The sequence below is a fragment of the Hibiscus syriacus genome, unplaced genomic scaffold (assembly GCF_006381635.1).
Source record: "Hibiscus syriacus cultivar Baekdansim isolate YM2019G1 unplaced genomic scaffold, ASM638163v2 tig00111022_pilon, whole genome shotgun sequence".
Classification (NCBI taxonomy): Eukaryota; Viridiplantae; Streptophyta; class Magnoliopsida; order Malvales; family Malvaceae; genus Hibiscus; species Hibiscus syriacus.
In genome coordinates, this window is record NW_024062956.1 from 2,700,039 (window position 1) to 2,716,575 (window position 16,537).

A 16,537-nucleotide genomic window follows, 5' to 3' on the forward strand; every position below is an offset into this window, starting at 1 on the left:
TAGTCGAATTTTGTAGAATTATAAGAATATAATATGGAAATATAAAATAATATAATTGTGATAAAAACATCATAAATATATTAAAAATTACAAACGTAAAATATATTCACATATATATATGCACACACATATATTTGAACAATATCTATTTTATAACGAATATTAAAGATATGTATGTCTCATAATCAGTACATAATTAAAATGAAATAAGATTGATTGTAAAAAATAGAAACTAGAAAGATCATTTAATTAATTGCTAGGAATATTTTTTTTATTAATCTAGAGTGATTACAAGTGATATTATTTATTTTTAAGACTCTCGGACATTTGATAATGAACACTCAAAATCCTGTAATCGCTGATGCTCGAACCCGAAATCTCTAAATACAACAATCATTTCTTTTAATCATTCAAATCATTTTATTCGTGCCTATTAGGAATATATTTTGGTATTATACATTTTAGTTAAATACATGAAATAATAATGTTTGTTGAAAAGTGACAGACATGTTGTGAAACCACATTTTGATGTTTTGTATACTAAGTATTTATTTATTAAAAAAATTAGTAGTGCAAAGTAAACAAACGGTGGGATAACGGCAACGAGCCAAGGAATAAATAAGGATTAGGAAAGATAACGTGTTTGTTCGAAATGGGGTAGATGTCGTCTTCCCTCTCCTCTTTTGTTTTCTTTTATTTTTTTATTTTTTATTTCTCTATTTTCTTTTGTTTGTTTTTTTTATTCCTTGTAAACAAGTAGGGAGATACTCAGTCAATCAAAGGGGAGGGGCTTGTTCTTTTGCCTTTTTTTCCCATTGCTTTCACTTAAATATCGGGACTGTCCTTTTGTTAATTTTTTTCCACCTCACTCAAGTCAATGTTATTAAGCTTTCGAGATGGATGCGATTAGATTATTTTCCATCTCTAAAGTCAATGTTACTAAGGAATGGAGAATAGAGCTAGTTGATGCAGCGTTCACAAGCGAGAAAGTCGAGTTGATCAAAGCTTATACTAATCAAGGTTCGACCAATACGATGTCAAGGTATAGGGTGGGGAGTACATAGGGATGTACAGAGTCTGAAGTGGATATCGATTATTATTGCAAAGAGGCGAAAATCTAGAGTTCATTATCACTCTTTACAAAAAACCGTGGATTACTGAGTGCTAAAGGAAAGTCAAAATACAAGCATGGAAATTATGCAATGATTATGCCCCAACCAGATCGAATTATGTTTGCATAAGTTAAACATTGTGCACTATGGTATGTTTGTAATAAACGAGTGAATGAAGGAAAAATCTCGAAGAGATGAAATCATAACCTTTATATAAAGTTACTGTCAACAATTATCCATTGCCAACAGCATAATATAAGGTCCATCATAAGTTAATGTCACAAGATTGCGTCCATCCCTACTAGATATGGTAAAAGTGAACTACGACGCTTGTTTAGAACAAGCAGAGCAAAAAACATGGCCAGGGGTGGTAATCAGAAACACTGAAAGGGTATCAAATGGGGGCATGCATGAGACTAACCATGAGTGTTTCATCGGCGTTTGCAGCAGAGGCCATTGCTACAGGACATGCCCTCCAACTAACAGTAAATTTCGATTTCAGACGAATCATCCTAAAGGGAGACTCAAAATCTGAATATAAAAGCTCAACACTTAGCCAAAACTTTCACCTATCCCACCATTAAAAATAATTATATCTCTATAAATATAAAACGCTATTATAATTAAATTAGTGTCATGACTTATATAGTCATAAATCATGTATTCAATTAGAAAAATTAAACATTATAATTTTTAATTACTTTTAAGAATGAGTAATTTTGTAACATCCCAAATATCGGGTCAGTGACCAAATGGTAAGAACTTCTAAATTCAATGGTTGAAGTAGAATAAAGTGATAAGTTTAGTGATTTATGGATGAATTTGTGTTGGGTATTATAGCAAATATGGAATTATAACAAGGGTAAAATGGTAAATTATAGGGAAAGATATTTTAATTGGTGGTGGTTTGGATATATATGAAATAAAGGGAAGAAGGGTTGGTATATCATCATGTTCTCTTATTCTTCAACGTGGGCTTCATCTTAAAGGTAAGAATATGAATTTTGTGGTGTTACTTTGATTTTTGGGTTGGTAATGGAAGTTTGGATGGTATATAAGCTTTAGGAAAGCTTATATAGCATTAAAACAACAAGATGCGTATTTTAGAGAAGGATTTGTAAAATGGGTTTTTAGATAAAATTTTGTTATGGAGGAGTTTTTGAAGTTTGAATAAGATTTTTGACTTGTCAATAGGTTATTTAAAATATTATGAGTGATAGATTTGAGTAATAACATGTTTGAATGTTGGGTACGATTTGAAGATTCAAGTGTTTAAATGAGAAATTAGGATGTTTGAGAGTTGTAAATGTGTACAAGTTAGTTTGAAGGTATAAAGGTGAGTTTATAAACTCAAAGAATGTGTTTAAGGGAGTTTTTGGGTGGATTTTAGGTAATTTTCGAGTTGGAAATGGTCATTCTGGGCCTAGTGTATCGGTACCCTTAGGAGAGGTACTGATACCTCTTGAGGTGAACATGTGTAATTGTATGAGTGTGTATCGGTACACTGAGGAGTGTATTGGTACCCTCAAAACATCGAATACCATTTGTGTATCGGTACTGAGAAGTGTATCGATACATTTAAAATATCGAATGCTATTTGTGTATCGGTACATTGAGGAGTGTATCGATACCCTCAAACATCGAGTGCTATTTGTGTATCGTTACACTGAGGAGTGTATCAATATCCCTAACTATGAAATGAAGTATATGGTTTCTTGTATATTCAATTATTATGATGCGATACAATTAAAATAAAATCGATATTGATTCTAAATTGTTTGTGTAGTGATCGAACGTAATTGACTTCCCGCCAGCCTGGTATTTTCGAGTATCAATTCAAAGAGATTGGATTATACTTTAGTGAGGCAAAGGTGGGTGCAACTTCTTTTTTCATAATAGAATTAAGGAAGGCTTGCGATAAGCTAACCTCAGCGTGTTTGATTGAAAACCATATATTTATTTTATGTTTTATTTAAATGTTTTATTCAATTTCCAATTGTTACAAACTATGTATTATGAACATATGAGATTCGAACCAGTGAATGTGAACATACTCTATGGCAGAAGCTATGTGAATAAGAAACACTTTGAATAAGAATTGAACCTAATTATGTGATTAAAAGCCCAATATATATGTATGAGGATTAGAGGTATAGTTGGCATACCAAGAGTTGAGGGTCTATGTAGTCATTCGGGATAATTATGTGGTCTTTCGGGATAAATATATGGCACTTCGGTGTAACCCTATGTGGTACTTCGGTGTAAACTATGTGGTCATTCGGGATAATTATGTGGCACTTCAGTGCAAATTACGAGCTGTGGTGACAACATTAGTGCACAACCTTATAGTACTCAAATACCTAGATTTCTCAGTAGTATACCTTGGGCAATTGGAACAAAGAAATACAAAGTATAATTATTCATAAGTATACCTTTGGTATGGAAATTAATAAGCTTTTTGAAGAACGATTGAATAAAACAAATAAGATTTCTATTCATAAGATAACATTATTAGTATTGCCTCACTAAGTTATCGACTTAGCGTATGTTTTCCTCACACGTAGGTTTGCAGAAAGCAGAAGTTTGATTTGTAAAGGATAACATATCATCAGAAGATCAAATCAGAACAAATTAAATGTAGGATTTGTTTATTTTGTAAACTGTTGGTATGTATAATACGTTTAATTTGAAATGCTCTGGTCGATTTTGTAAACTGATATAATTTTGTATTTTGTAAACTCTTTCTTTTGGGTTATATATGTAAATTATTAAGATTTTATGTGAAACGATTTTATATTTGGAATGCTATTATTTTCTTTATCCTGATTGGAATAATAACTTTTAAATTTATGCTCATTTGTGAATTCCGTATGTTTAAAAAGTCAAATGTGACACTTCAGATTCGTATTAGGGTCGGGTACGGGTCAGAGGTGTTATATTTAATGATATCAGAGCTATGGTTTAAGTGGTTTTAAGTTCAAAATAAAGTCGTTTTTGGTTTTAAAAAGAGTGCATGCCAATTTTTAATAAAGTTTTCTGATTTGATAAGGGAATCAATATGTTATCTTCGCTAATACCTTTAGTAATTTGATCTTAATAGATGTCGAACTTTTAGGGCTCCCGAAGTGATAGGATAGAGGAGAGTAGTAACTTCCCTGGCCCTAGTAGGCAGAGTGAGGAGCAGACATAACCTTGAGTGCCTGTTCAAGATTAGGGAACATTCTTTCAGACGTTAGACGCCATCATGACGCGTTTTCAACTGTCTGTCTCTTCAGTCCCTAAGATGAATATCCCCCAAAGAATTGAGAAGTCTGGGAAAGCCTGAATTTAGGGGAGAAGCAAAAGAAGGTCCAGTTGCTGCCGATATGTGGCTTCATGACTTAAAGGTTATGTTAGAGAATCTCCATTGCTTTGAACTGGAGAAATTGGATGGTCTTGTTTCATTATTAAGGGGTCAAGCCAGAATTTGGTGGTCGAATGTGATGATGAGAGCTTCAAGGGATATGGTGAATTGACCCTTCTTTCTGGAAGAGTTTAAGAACAAATACATAGGGGATCAGTTCATCCGGTAGATGAAGTAGAAATTCATGAATTTAAAGCAAGGGACTCGCACGGTATATGAGTTTGAGTGTGAATTCAACAAACTGAGTCGATTTTCTACTGAGTTAGTCCCAACAGAGAAAGACTATTGTGACTGGTTCGTGGAGGGTTTAAGACCCAGATTGAAAGAATTATTGTTGGCTCTTAACCTCTCTTCTTTCCAAGAGGTTGTGAACCGAACTAAGGCCTTAAGCGAGCTCAAAATGAAAGGTTTGCAGAGCAGCAAACGTAATGGAATAAAAGATCTAATGCATCGTCCGGTTCTTCACAATCAAAGAAGAGTATATGTTCAAGTTCTCGACCTCAGACCATAGCAGAATACGTAACATCCTCGGGTAGAGGATCAAATCCAGGAAAAGCAAGACAAACTTATTCAGTGGAATCCGGAGTGGACAAGCCGAAACAATGTCAGCACTATGGAAAGAACCATAGTGGAGTGTGTAGACGGGTCTCTAGAGCTTGTTTTAAATGTGAGGATGCATGACACTTTATTTGAGACTGCCCAATGATGACTGGAAAGGCTTCTCAGACAAAGAGATTTATGGTTGCACCAGTAAGAGGAAGAGGTTTACAATTTGAAGATCGGTGAAGATTGTGATGATCCTGAAATCATTGCAGATACTTTTCAGATAGCCGATAAATCTATTTTGGTTTTGATTTACTCAGGATCATTCTTATGTCAGTAGTAAATTGGTTAAAGAATTAAGTATTCTGTTAGAGCCTATTCGTAGTGAGATGATTGTGACGAATCCATTAAGAAATAGTGCTCGGGTGAGGCAAGTTTGTAAAGGGTGTCCCATAAGGATTTAGGGAATTGAATTCCTTGCTAATCTAATAAAATTACTCTTTGATGAATTTGAGGTTATTCTAGGAATGAACTGGCTTTATCATTATTATGCCAACTTAGATTGTCGAGTGAAGCGAGTGCAATTAACAAGTCTGGAGGGATTAGAAGTTAGTGTGGTTAGTGAAAGAATTCTTCATTTAGCCAACGTGATATCGATGATGTCGGCTCAGAAGTTGATGCGATAAGGATGTCAAACGTACATTGCTAATGTAATCGATACAAGAGCTACAGGAAGTAAGCTTGAAGATATTCCGACAGTCAAAGAATTTCCATACGTGTTTCCGGATGATTTGCAGGGGTTACCTCCAGATAGGGAGGTTGAGTTTCAAATTGAAGTGATGTCAGGATCAATACCCATTTTGATGGCTCCTTATAGGATGGCCCCGAGAGAGTTGAAAGAGTTAAAAGCTCAGTTACAAGAGCTTTTGGATAAAGGGTTTATTAGACTTAGTGTGTCTCCCTGGGGTGCTCCAGTGTTATTCGTAAAGAAGAAAGATGGTTCGATGCGTCTATGTATAGATTATTGTCAACTTAATAAGGTAACCATAAAGAACAAATATCCTCTTCCAAGGATAGACAATTTATTTGATCAACTCAAGGGAGCGACCATGTTTTCAAAGATCGATTTACGCTCTGGGTATCATCAGTTGAAAATTCAAGAAAAAATGTTCCTAAAACGACGTTTAGGACTCAGTATGGTTATAATGAATTTTTTGTAATGCCATTCGGGTTAACAAATATACCTGCAACGTTTATGGACTTGATGAATAGAGTTTTTAACCGTATCTTGATCAGTTTGTGGTCATCTTTATTGATGACATCTTAATGTATTCTAGGTCGAATGAGGAGCATGTTGTTCTTCTTCGTGTAGTTCGTCAAGCATTGATAGATAAGAAGCTTTATGCTAAGTTCTCAAAGTGTGAGTTTTGGTTATCAGAAGTGACATTCTTTGGACAAGTGGTTTCGGTAGAGGGTATTTGGGTAGACCCACAGAAAGTTAAAGCTGCATTAGAAAGGGGGATTCTGAAAAATGTGTCAGAAGTTCAAAGTTTCTTAGGACTTGCAGGTTATTATCGAAGGTTTGTAAAAAAACTTTTTGATGATATCTCTACCTTTAACCAAATTATTAAGGAATGATGTACATTTTGAATGGACTCCTAATTGCCAGAAAAGTTTTGAAGCATTGAAGAAAATTTTGACTGAAGCTCCGGTGTTGGTGCAACCAGAATCAAACAAGGAGTTCACAATTTTCAATGACGTTTCCCATAATGGTTTGGGTTGCGTTTTAATGTAACATGGGAAGGTAGTTGCTTATGTCTCGAGACAACTAAAGCCTCATGAAAAAAATTATCCCACACTTGATTTGGAGCTAGCAACTATGGTATTTGCATTGAAAATTTGGCGGCATTATTTGTATGGAGAACGTTGCTACATCTTCACTGATCACAAGAGCTTGAAGTACTTGTTGACTCAAAAGGAGTTAAATTTAAGGCAAAGAAGGTGGATGGAGTTACTAAAAGATTATGACGCGTTCATTGATTATTATCCAGAAAAGCTAACGTTGTAGCAGATGTTCTCAGTCGGAAGACTTTTACTGCTTTGCGTATTTTGAAAAATCGATTGATGGTAAAAGAAAATGGTGCATTGATGGCTGAATTAAGGTTGAAACCAGTGTTATTTGATTGGATCCATGAGTTACAAAAGAAAGATGATAAGTGTTTAGCTTGGCTTGATCGAGTAGAGAAAGGTGGACTTGAGAACTTCGAAGTTAAGGCAAACATATACTTATATTTCAAGAATCGTGTGTATGTCCCTAATGATTGTGAACTGAAATGAGATATTTTGTAGGAAGCACATTGTAGTTCCTTAACGATGCACCCAAGAGGGAACAAGATGTATCAAGATTTAAAAGAGCGTTATTGGTGGCCTGGTATGAAGAAAATCATTACAAAATTTGTAGCAAAGTGTTTAAATTGTCAACAAGTGAAAGCTGAGCATTATGTGCCTTCCGGTTTATTACAACCCATCTCAATTCTGCAATGAAAATGAGAAAACATTATGATGGATTTTGTGACAGGTTTGCCTTTATCGGCGGGTAAAAAGGATTTGTGAATCGCTTTACAATGACTGCACATTTCATCCCTGTGCGAATGGATTTCTCTATGGAGAAACATGTAGAATTATATATCAAAGATATAGTGTGATTACATGGCATTCCAATTTCGATAGTTTCTGATAGATATCCCAAATTCACTTCGAGATTCTAGAAGTCTTTATAAGGAGCTTTGGGTACCCGTTTGAATTTTAGCACTGCTTTTCATCCTCAGACTGATGGGAAATCAGAGAGAACAATTCAAATTTTGGAAGATATATTGAGATCGTGTGTGATTGATTTTGCTGGATCGTGGGAAAACATCTATTGCTCATGGAATTTGCTTATAACAACAGTTATCAATCGAGCATCAGGATGTCACCGTATGAAACATTGTATGGAAGAAAGTGCAGAACCCCACGTAATTGGTATGAGTTAAAAGATCGAGAAATTCATGGTCCAGAGTTGATTAAAGAAGTGGAAGAAAAAGTTTTGGTAATTCAACATAGTTTGAAATTGGCCTCAAATAGACAAAAGTCTTACGCCGATTTGAAAAGAAAAGAGATTGAATTTCAAGTGGGCGATAAGGTGTTTTTGAAAGTATCACCTTAGAAGAAGGTGCTTCATTTTGGGCATAAATGAAAGCTGAGTCCTAGGTTCATTGGACTTTATGAAATTCTGAAAAGGGTTGGACTTGTAGCCTATCAGTTATCTTTGCCACCAGATATGGAAAAGATTCACAATATCTTCCATGAGTCTATGCTTCGGCGGTATCGATATGATCATGTGCACATCATAACTCAAGACGAAATAGTAGTTCAATCTAATTTGAAATTTGAGGAAGAACCAATGCAAATTCTAGCTTTCGAGAGCAAGCAGTTACATAATAAAATGATCCCACTAGTGAAGGTTCTTTGGAGAAACCATAAAGTAGAAGAAGCTACGTGGAAACGTGAAGAGGATATGAGGAATCAATATTCCCACCTTTTTGTGCAATGAAAATTCGAGGATGAAATTTCTTAAGGGGGAGATTTGTAACATCTTAAGTATCGGGTCATTGACCAAATTGTAAGAACTTCTAAATTCAGTGGTTGAAGTAGAATAAAGTGATAAGTTTAGTGATTTATGGATGAATTTGTGTTGGGTATTATAGCAAATATGGAATTATAACAAGGGTAAAATGGTTAATTATAGGGAAAGATATTTTAATTGGTGGTGGTTTGGATATATATGAAATAAAGGGAAGAAGGGTTGGTATATCATCTTGTTCTCTTCTTCTTCAACGTGGGCTTCATCTTAAAGGTAAAACATTGAATACCATTTGTGTATCGGTATACTGAGGAGTGTATCGACACACTCAAAACATCGAATGTCATTTGTGTATCGATACACTGAGGAGTGTATCGATACCCTCAAACATCGAGTGCTATTTGTGTATCGGTACACTGAAGAGTGTATCAATACCCCTAATTATGAAATAAAGTATAGGGTTTCTTGTATATCCATTTATTATAATTCGATATAATTAAAATAAGATCGATATTGATTCTAAATTGTTTGTGTAGTGATCGAACGTAATTGGCTTCCCGTCAGCCTGATATTTTTGAGTATCAATTCAAAAAGATTGAGATTATACTTTAGTGAGGCAAAGGTGAGTGCAACTTCTCTTTTCATATTAGAATTGAGGAAGGCTTGCAATAAGCCAACCTTAGTGTTTTCGATCGAAAACCATATATTTATTTTATGTTTTATTTAAATGTTTTATTCAATTTCCAATTGTTACAAACTATGTATTATGAACATATGAGATTCGAACCAGTGAATGTGAACATACTCTATGAAAAAGAAGCTATGTGAATAAGAAACACTTTGAATAAGAATTGAACCTAATTATGTGATTAAAAACCCAATGTATATGATGAGGATTAGAGGTATAGTTGACATGCCAATAGTCGAGGGTATATGTGGTCATTCATGATAATTATGTGGTCATCCAGGATAAATATGTGACACTTGATGCAAATTACGAGTTGTGGTGACAACATTAGTGCACAACCTCATAGTACTCAAATACTTAGATTTCTCAGTAGTATACCTTGGGCAATTGGAACAAAGAAATACAAAGTATAATTATTCATAAGTATACCTTTGATATGGAAATTAATAAGCTTTTTGAAGAACGATTGAATAAAACAAATAAGATTTCTATTCATAAGTTAGCATTATTAGTATTATCTCACTAAGTCATCGACTTAGCGTGTGTTTTCCTCACGCGTAGGTTTGAAGAAAGCAGAAGATTGATTTGTGAAGGATAACATATCATCAGAAGATCAGATCAGTACAAATTAAATGAAGGTTTTGTTTATTTTGTAAACTGTTGGCATGTATTATTTAATTTGAAATGCTCTTGTCGATTTTGTAAACTGATATAATTATGTATTTTGTAAACTCTTTCTTTTGGGTTATATATGTAAATTATTAAGATTTTATGTGAAACGATTTTATATTTGGAATGCTATTATTTTCTTTATCTTGATTGGAATAATAAGTTTTAAATTTATGCTCATTTGTGAATTCCGTATGTTTGAAAAGTCAAATGTGACACTTCAAATTGATATTTGGGTCGGGTACGAGTCTTAGGTGTTACAAATTTAAATTTTTATATAATAGTTTTATAAAAAGATTCATTTATGTGAAGAAAAAAAATAATCCAACCTCTAAAACTACCACAAAATCACGCATAATTTAAATATTCATTTATATGAATATTGTTTTTATTAAAAATCACTCATAATGGCATATATGTAATAACCATCCAAATGAGTGGCATTTTAAAGTAACCATACTTCTATAATAAATTTCCAACCAGCTGTTCTGTCTTCAATTTAAAAACTCAAAAACGGAGAGAAAAGAATTAAAAACAAGTCCACCAAACAGAAAGGAAGAAATCAAAGAATAAACCACCTCACATTACAAAGGGAAGGAATCGAGAAACAAATTCAAAGCCAAACAGAGGAAAAGAAGAGTGTTTCTTTTTTTAAATTGCAATGGCAGTAGGACTCAATTCTTGTAAGTTTGTTTTGATCTTTGCTACGGTGTTGATGATGACCGTCGATGCGATTGGGGACAGCCAAAACCAGCAGGCAGCCCTGGGCTGGATGTCAACCACCGCCACCAGATCGGCGTGCAAGGGTCCCATAGGCGAATGCTTAGAAGGGGAAGAAGAGTTTGAGTTGGATTCGGAGATCAACCGCCGTATTTTGCAAACCACGAGGTACATCAGCTACGGCGCGCTCCAGAGGAACACCGTCCCTTGCTCCCGCCGTGGCGCCTCCTATTACAATTGTCAGCCCGGAGCTCAGGCCAACCCTTACAACCGTGGATGCAGCCGTATCACAAGGTGCAGGAGCTGAGCTCTTTTTTTTTTCTTTTGAAGATGAAGTAATAATTTCCTTTTCAGGTTTTTTTACTATTTTTATTGGGGTTTGGTCGTCGTACACTAAGAAAAAAAATTGAGATGTGGAGACATTGATGATAATCATGTTCTTAGTATTTTTTTTAATTTTAACTTTAATTTCTCTGTAAAGAATTGTTGTTATTTTTTGTACTCGTCTTCCTCACAAGATCTCTAGCTTTCTTTTTCTTTCCCATTTTTGGTGATTTTCCAATTTCTAAGAAATGCAATTTTAAATCTCCAAACAAAAATATGTATTGTTAGGTGTGATTATTATTATTATTAAATTCTCTCACAATTATTTTTGTGAAGGAACGAGCTATAAAAAGCAATTCAATAAATAACTTCAACAAAGTTGAAAGGAAATACCCTTAATTTTTATTTATATCACATATAAAAGTATTCAAATCGGAAAAATGTTTTTATAATAATATTAATTAGAAAAAATGATTTACTAATTTAATAATTAAATTGGTGCTTGGTCTCGCATTATTATTCATTTATCTAAAGGTGTAGTGTAACAAAATGATTATAACGTTTTACTAAATAATTAATTTGGTTTTTATTTTTTTAAAAATATTTTGGCCCTCAATGTTTTATTTAGGGAAAAAAGATTCATCCGTGGATGAAAATCATTAGTTAACGAATGTTTGACGCTCCAAAATGGGGATTTTTTTAATCAAAATGAAATGTTCAAGGCTAAAATGCTCGAGAAATAATAAATGTCAAAATGACTATTCAATTAAATGTTAAGAGTCTTTTTACCCTAAAATAAAACGTTGGGGGGGAAAAATACTCTAAAAAATAATATGGGTCAAAATGATAATTTTGATAAATGTTAGAGGCTAATTTTAACATTATGTCTTACCTAAACATAAAATTGGCGATTCATACACATGTATTGTGTTTTTAATTTTTTTTGCCAAAAATATATACGAGGTCTTTATTGAGTCAATAGAATGGATGAAATGGCCAAGAGAGGGTGGATTGACAAATAATATTTTTTGGTGGAAGCTTGAAGAGAAATATAAAAATTGAACACAAGAATTTAGAGTAGTTCTACTTTATAGATCAAAGTCTACATCCACTACCTTAGTTATTCACACTAAGAATTTTCACAAATTAACTAATTTGTAGCTACATTTGAGGATAAGGTGTAACCTTACAACCCCTCAAGAATTATATCTCAAATTCTTGATACACTATCTCAAAGAGAAAATTACAAATTATACTTATAAAAAATCTCACTAGGAATATGTTTGCACAATTCGAGAATAAATAAGAACACTTAAGAAATACATACAAATGAGTACAAAAGTGTTCTTTAAAAACAAAAAAGAATGTTGAAGAATGTTCACTTGATTTTGACTCAAATTTGTTGTTTTTTTGCTTTTTGCTTTTATCTTGTATCTTCACATTTGACTTGAAATCTTGTTTTTATACTCCCTCTATTAATTCTAATCGTTTAGGTTGTTATGAGAGTGAATAGAGTCGTTGGGAGGTAGTTTCCCGCAATAAATGTTGTACAGAAGCTTGTAGTATCGGTACTTAGGCTTTGAGTATCGATACTCCGTGCATTAAATACAAAATATAGCCGTCGGGGAATGGTAATATCAATATTGATACAATAGGTATCGGTACTACTATAATAAGTAGTATTGATACAAGGATAATATCAGTACTAAATGAGTATACTAAAATTTGACAATTTAAAAAACAAAAGGGTAGTATTGGTACTACCATGTGGAGCATCGATATTACTATGAAAAGTAGTATCAGTACTAAAATAGTATCGTTACCAAAATAACATTTTGTTTTGTCAAACCCACAGATAGTATCAGTATTGTCTAAGCAGTATCGATATTATTGCATAATTTTAGGCTTCGACATCGATAATTGTGTCGATACTTCATGAACAATATCGATATTGTTCATGTAGTATGGATTAGGGGTGTAAAAGAGTCGAGTCGAGCTCGAGTATTGATGGGCTCGGCTCGAAAACTCTGAAATGGAGCTCGACTCGACTCGAAACTCGTGAGCTTAAAATTTTCTAGCTCGACTCGAACTCGAAATCCTGAACTGAAGCTCGTGAGCAGCTCGAAAAGGCTCGAAATGAAAAAAAAAATCTTAAACTTAACTCGATTGAAGCCTCAAACTCAAACTCGAACATGAACCTTAAATACATGAAATCTTACTGTATTTTTTTAAAAAAATCAATACATAAATATTAATATTATTATTATCAATTTATTTTTTTTTAAATAAAATCTTAATATATTATATTTTCGAGCTGCTCACGAGCTTTTCGAGTCGAATATCGAGTAGCTCGTTTCAGCTCGTTAAGAACTCGAGTCGATCTCGAATAGCTCACGATTTGTCTCGTCTCATTTACAGCTCTAGTATGGATACTACTATACTTAAAATGGATTTTTGACTTGATTGAAGTTTGAACCCTTAGTAAAAATTATTTTAAAGATATTTCCAATATAAGACTCAATTTTTAATAGAGTGAGGAGTAAAATAAGTTTTTAACCTTAAAAATAATCTATATATTTGAATGATCGAATCAAATATAATCTTAAAATTTGTTAAAAACTATTTAACATCTTTGGTATATCAAAATATCAAAGTGTGTTCAATAATTTTTGTATTTTTGAAAAATATAATGTGGTCTTCGAATAATTTTTGTATTCCATGTGACTTTTTAACTAATATTTTTTATCGTTGATTGTTACGGTGCTGATATGATAATTCTCAATGCTAATGTGATGATTCACGATAATAACACGAAAATATACGATGATTAATGATTAGAGATGATAACATGACATGTTCATATAAATTATAGTAATAATGTGATAAGTTACCATGCCAATACTTTTTTAAAAAATATATAACAAAAAACAATATTTTATTATATTAATTACAATCAATTAGATGATGACACATAATATAATATTTTAATATATATTTAATTTTTTAAAAATTTAATTTTTATTTTCAATATTTTAATATTTAAAATTTAAAATATTTTTATATTTAAAATTTTAATTTTAAGATTTTTTATTTATTTTTAAAAATATAAATAGATTCTTGAATTTTTTAAAAATAAATTTATCCTAAAATAAGATCAAAAATCAATTTAATTTATCTATCATATAATTACACGGATCTATTTAGTTATCAAAATGTGTTAATCGTTTAACAAATTCTATGTACGAAGAAATTTTTTTGACAAAAAATAAAATATTATGAGTTAATATACTTTAACAAAAATAATTATTTTATCGAATATTATGTGTTCTTTTTAGAAAAAGTTTTCTAAAATTTCTTTTTGAAAATCCAGGACATACTCTTATATTTTCCCTCTCTCTTTACGCTTCCTCGCCGCTCACTATCTCAGCGTAAGCTTCGTGTTTCTCTTCTGGCTTCCAAGTTTCCTGCAGAAAATTAGGTAATTTTTAAAACCCTAAACTTAACTACTCTATGCTTCTGTCGCATTTTGCTATATTTCATTTTCCCGTTTTCGATCCTACTGCTTGTTAATTCTCTCTCTGTTACTTTGTTGAGAAGGAGAATTTTTTAAAGCTTGTTACACTGCTATTTGCATCCGCTATCTTCTTCTACTATTGTGTAATTCGTTCACACTATTATTAAGGTCTTTAGCAGTGAAAGATGGCACCGCTACGCTACCGCTTTTTGAAACCCTTAAATTCTAATGTTTACAGATTTTAAAAGGGGTTGGGTTCCCAATTCATTTACCTAATTTCAGAACCTTTTTCTTTTCAATTTAACCAAAATTTTGGCTGATATTACTCTTGCGAACGAGTTTGTTGAAAATTATGTTGCTTGTGTTTGGCATACTAAGCTTTTGTTGAAAAAAAATTGATTATTGGTTTGACTGCAACATCTTATTCATTAATTAATTTACTTGTTCATGAATTTCTAGACCCACTTTTGAATTTATTGAATTCGTTCGTAATGTATGTCTTGCTAAGGATTAACACAATTGGAATAAAATTGAAGCTAAGTAGCATGAATCTTTTTCCCCATTAGTGATATTCTTCTACTGTTCTTTTTTATACGAGAGTCCTAGATGTTGGTATCCGAATCCCCCACTTGCTAGATGCTAGCTCTAAAGGATAGTTGTATTGAACATGATTCATGATTCACATTTGTAGTTGCAGTTGCGATGCTTTACAGTCAAATTTCAGTGGCATGTTCTGCTTAAATGATCATGACTCATGACTGTATTTTTGGAGTTTTATCTGTGTTTTCTTCTGTGTGGGACAGAGATGGTTATCCCTCCACCTGTTAGACCACCAAGAGTTGTAAAATTCCTAAAGCCGTATGTCCTGAAGATGCATTTCACAAACAAGTATGTTAGTGCCCAAGTTATCCATGCTCCCACTGCAACTGTGGCCTCAGCGGCAAGCTCACAGGAGAAGGCCCTCAGGACAAGCATGGAATCTACTCGGGACGTGGCAGCTGCTGCCAAGATTGGGAAGATACTCGGGGAACGTTTGCTGCTCAAAGAGATACCTGCTGTTTCCGCTTTCTTAAAGCGAGAACAGAAGTATCATGGTAAAATCAAGGCTGTCATAGATTCTCTGAGAGATGCAGGTGTCAAATTGCTTTAAGGTTAGAACAATTTTGAAACATCATTTAGTCTGCCAGACCTGTGCTTATTATTGGTTCATCTTTGTTCCGGAAATGATAAGTGAACTACATCCAAGGAAGGATACATTTTCGGTTTGTGCTTTGTATGCTGTTCTGTTTCAGTCAGGTTGTGAAAGACCATTTCTTGCCCATAAACAAAGAAGACTAATGCAGCTAATGCAGCAACACTTTGAACAGTTTTTTTATAACTTGGGCTGCTTAGAAGTTCGTCATTGTTTATGAATGATAACTGTTCTAGATACAAGCATTAATGTGTGTTTTTATTTATTTTTTATTTATTTTGCTTTGACTGCCATTCTGTTTTAGTTGGTTGAGAAAGATTACTGCTTGCACAAGACCAATATGCCTGTGATGCAGTCAGCTTATATTAAGGCCTTTTGTGGTCTGTCATTGTATTATTGACATCGTGATTGAACCAGAATTTAGGGCATTGACTAAAACTTTGTTTGGTCTTCTAAAGCAAAGTGTTTTTTTTATAGTAATTGAATGCCTCGTTAAAAACTTCCTTCTTGATTTAAGGATCTTGTAAAAAAGTTCCTTAATCAACGGAAAAAAGAAAAGAGTGCTTTAAGATTTCATTAACCATAAGATACATAAGATACAATCAGGTCGCCACCCCCAACATAAACAAACAACCATAAACAACCAAAAAAACCCTACACAACCACACTAACCCAGCGAATACCATCTATGTTACAACAACAGTCGCAAGAATGATTGACCAGACTTAACACCTGAACATAGGCCGAAAA

General features: G+C 33.2%; 2 protein-coding genes across 2 annotated transcripts; both read left to right on the forward strand.

The window, feature by feature from the left end:
* The first annotated feature begins 10,558 nt into the window (after positions 1 to 10,558).
* LOC120150225 (rapid alkalinization factor-like) lies at positions 10,559 to 11,200 on the forward strand. The gene has a single exon (XM_039162912.1). The coding sequence runs from the start codon at positions 10,699 to 10,701 to the stop codon at positions 11,062 to 11,064; it is 366 nt and encodes a 121-aa protein (XP_039018843.1). The 5' UTR covers positions 10,559 to 10,698; the 3' UTR covers positions 11,065 to 11,200.
* A 3,316-nt stretch (positions 11,201 to 14,516) lies between these two features.
* On the forward strand, positions 14,517 to 15,867 carry LOC120150226 (50S ribosomal protein L18-like). Its single transcript, XM_039162913.1, has 2 exons — positions 14,517 to 14,559; positions 15,401 to 15,867. The coding sequence occupies exon 2, from the start codon at positions 15,401 to 15,403 to the stop codon at positions 15,743 to 15,745; it is 345 nt and encodes a 114-aa protein (XP_039018844.1). The 5' UTR covers positions 14,517 to 14,559; the 3' UTR covers positions 15,746 to 15,867.
* Positions 15,868 to 16,537: the final 670 nt, after the last annotated feature.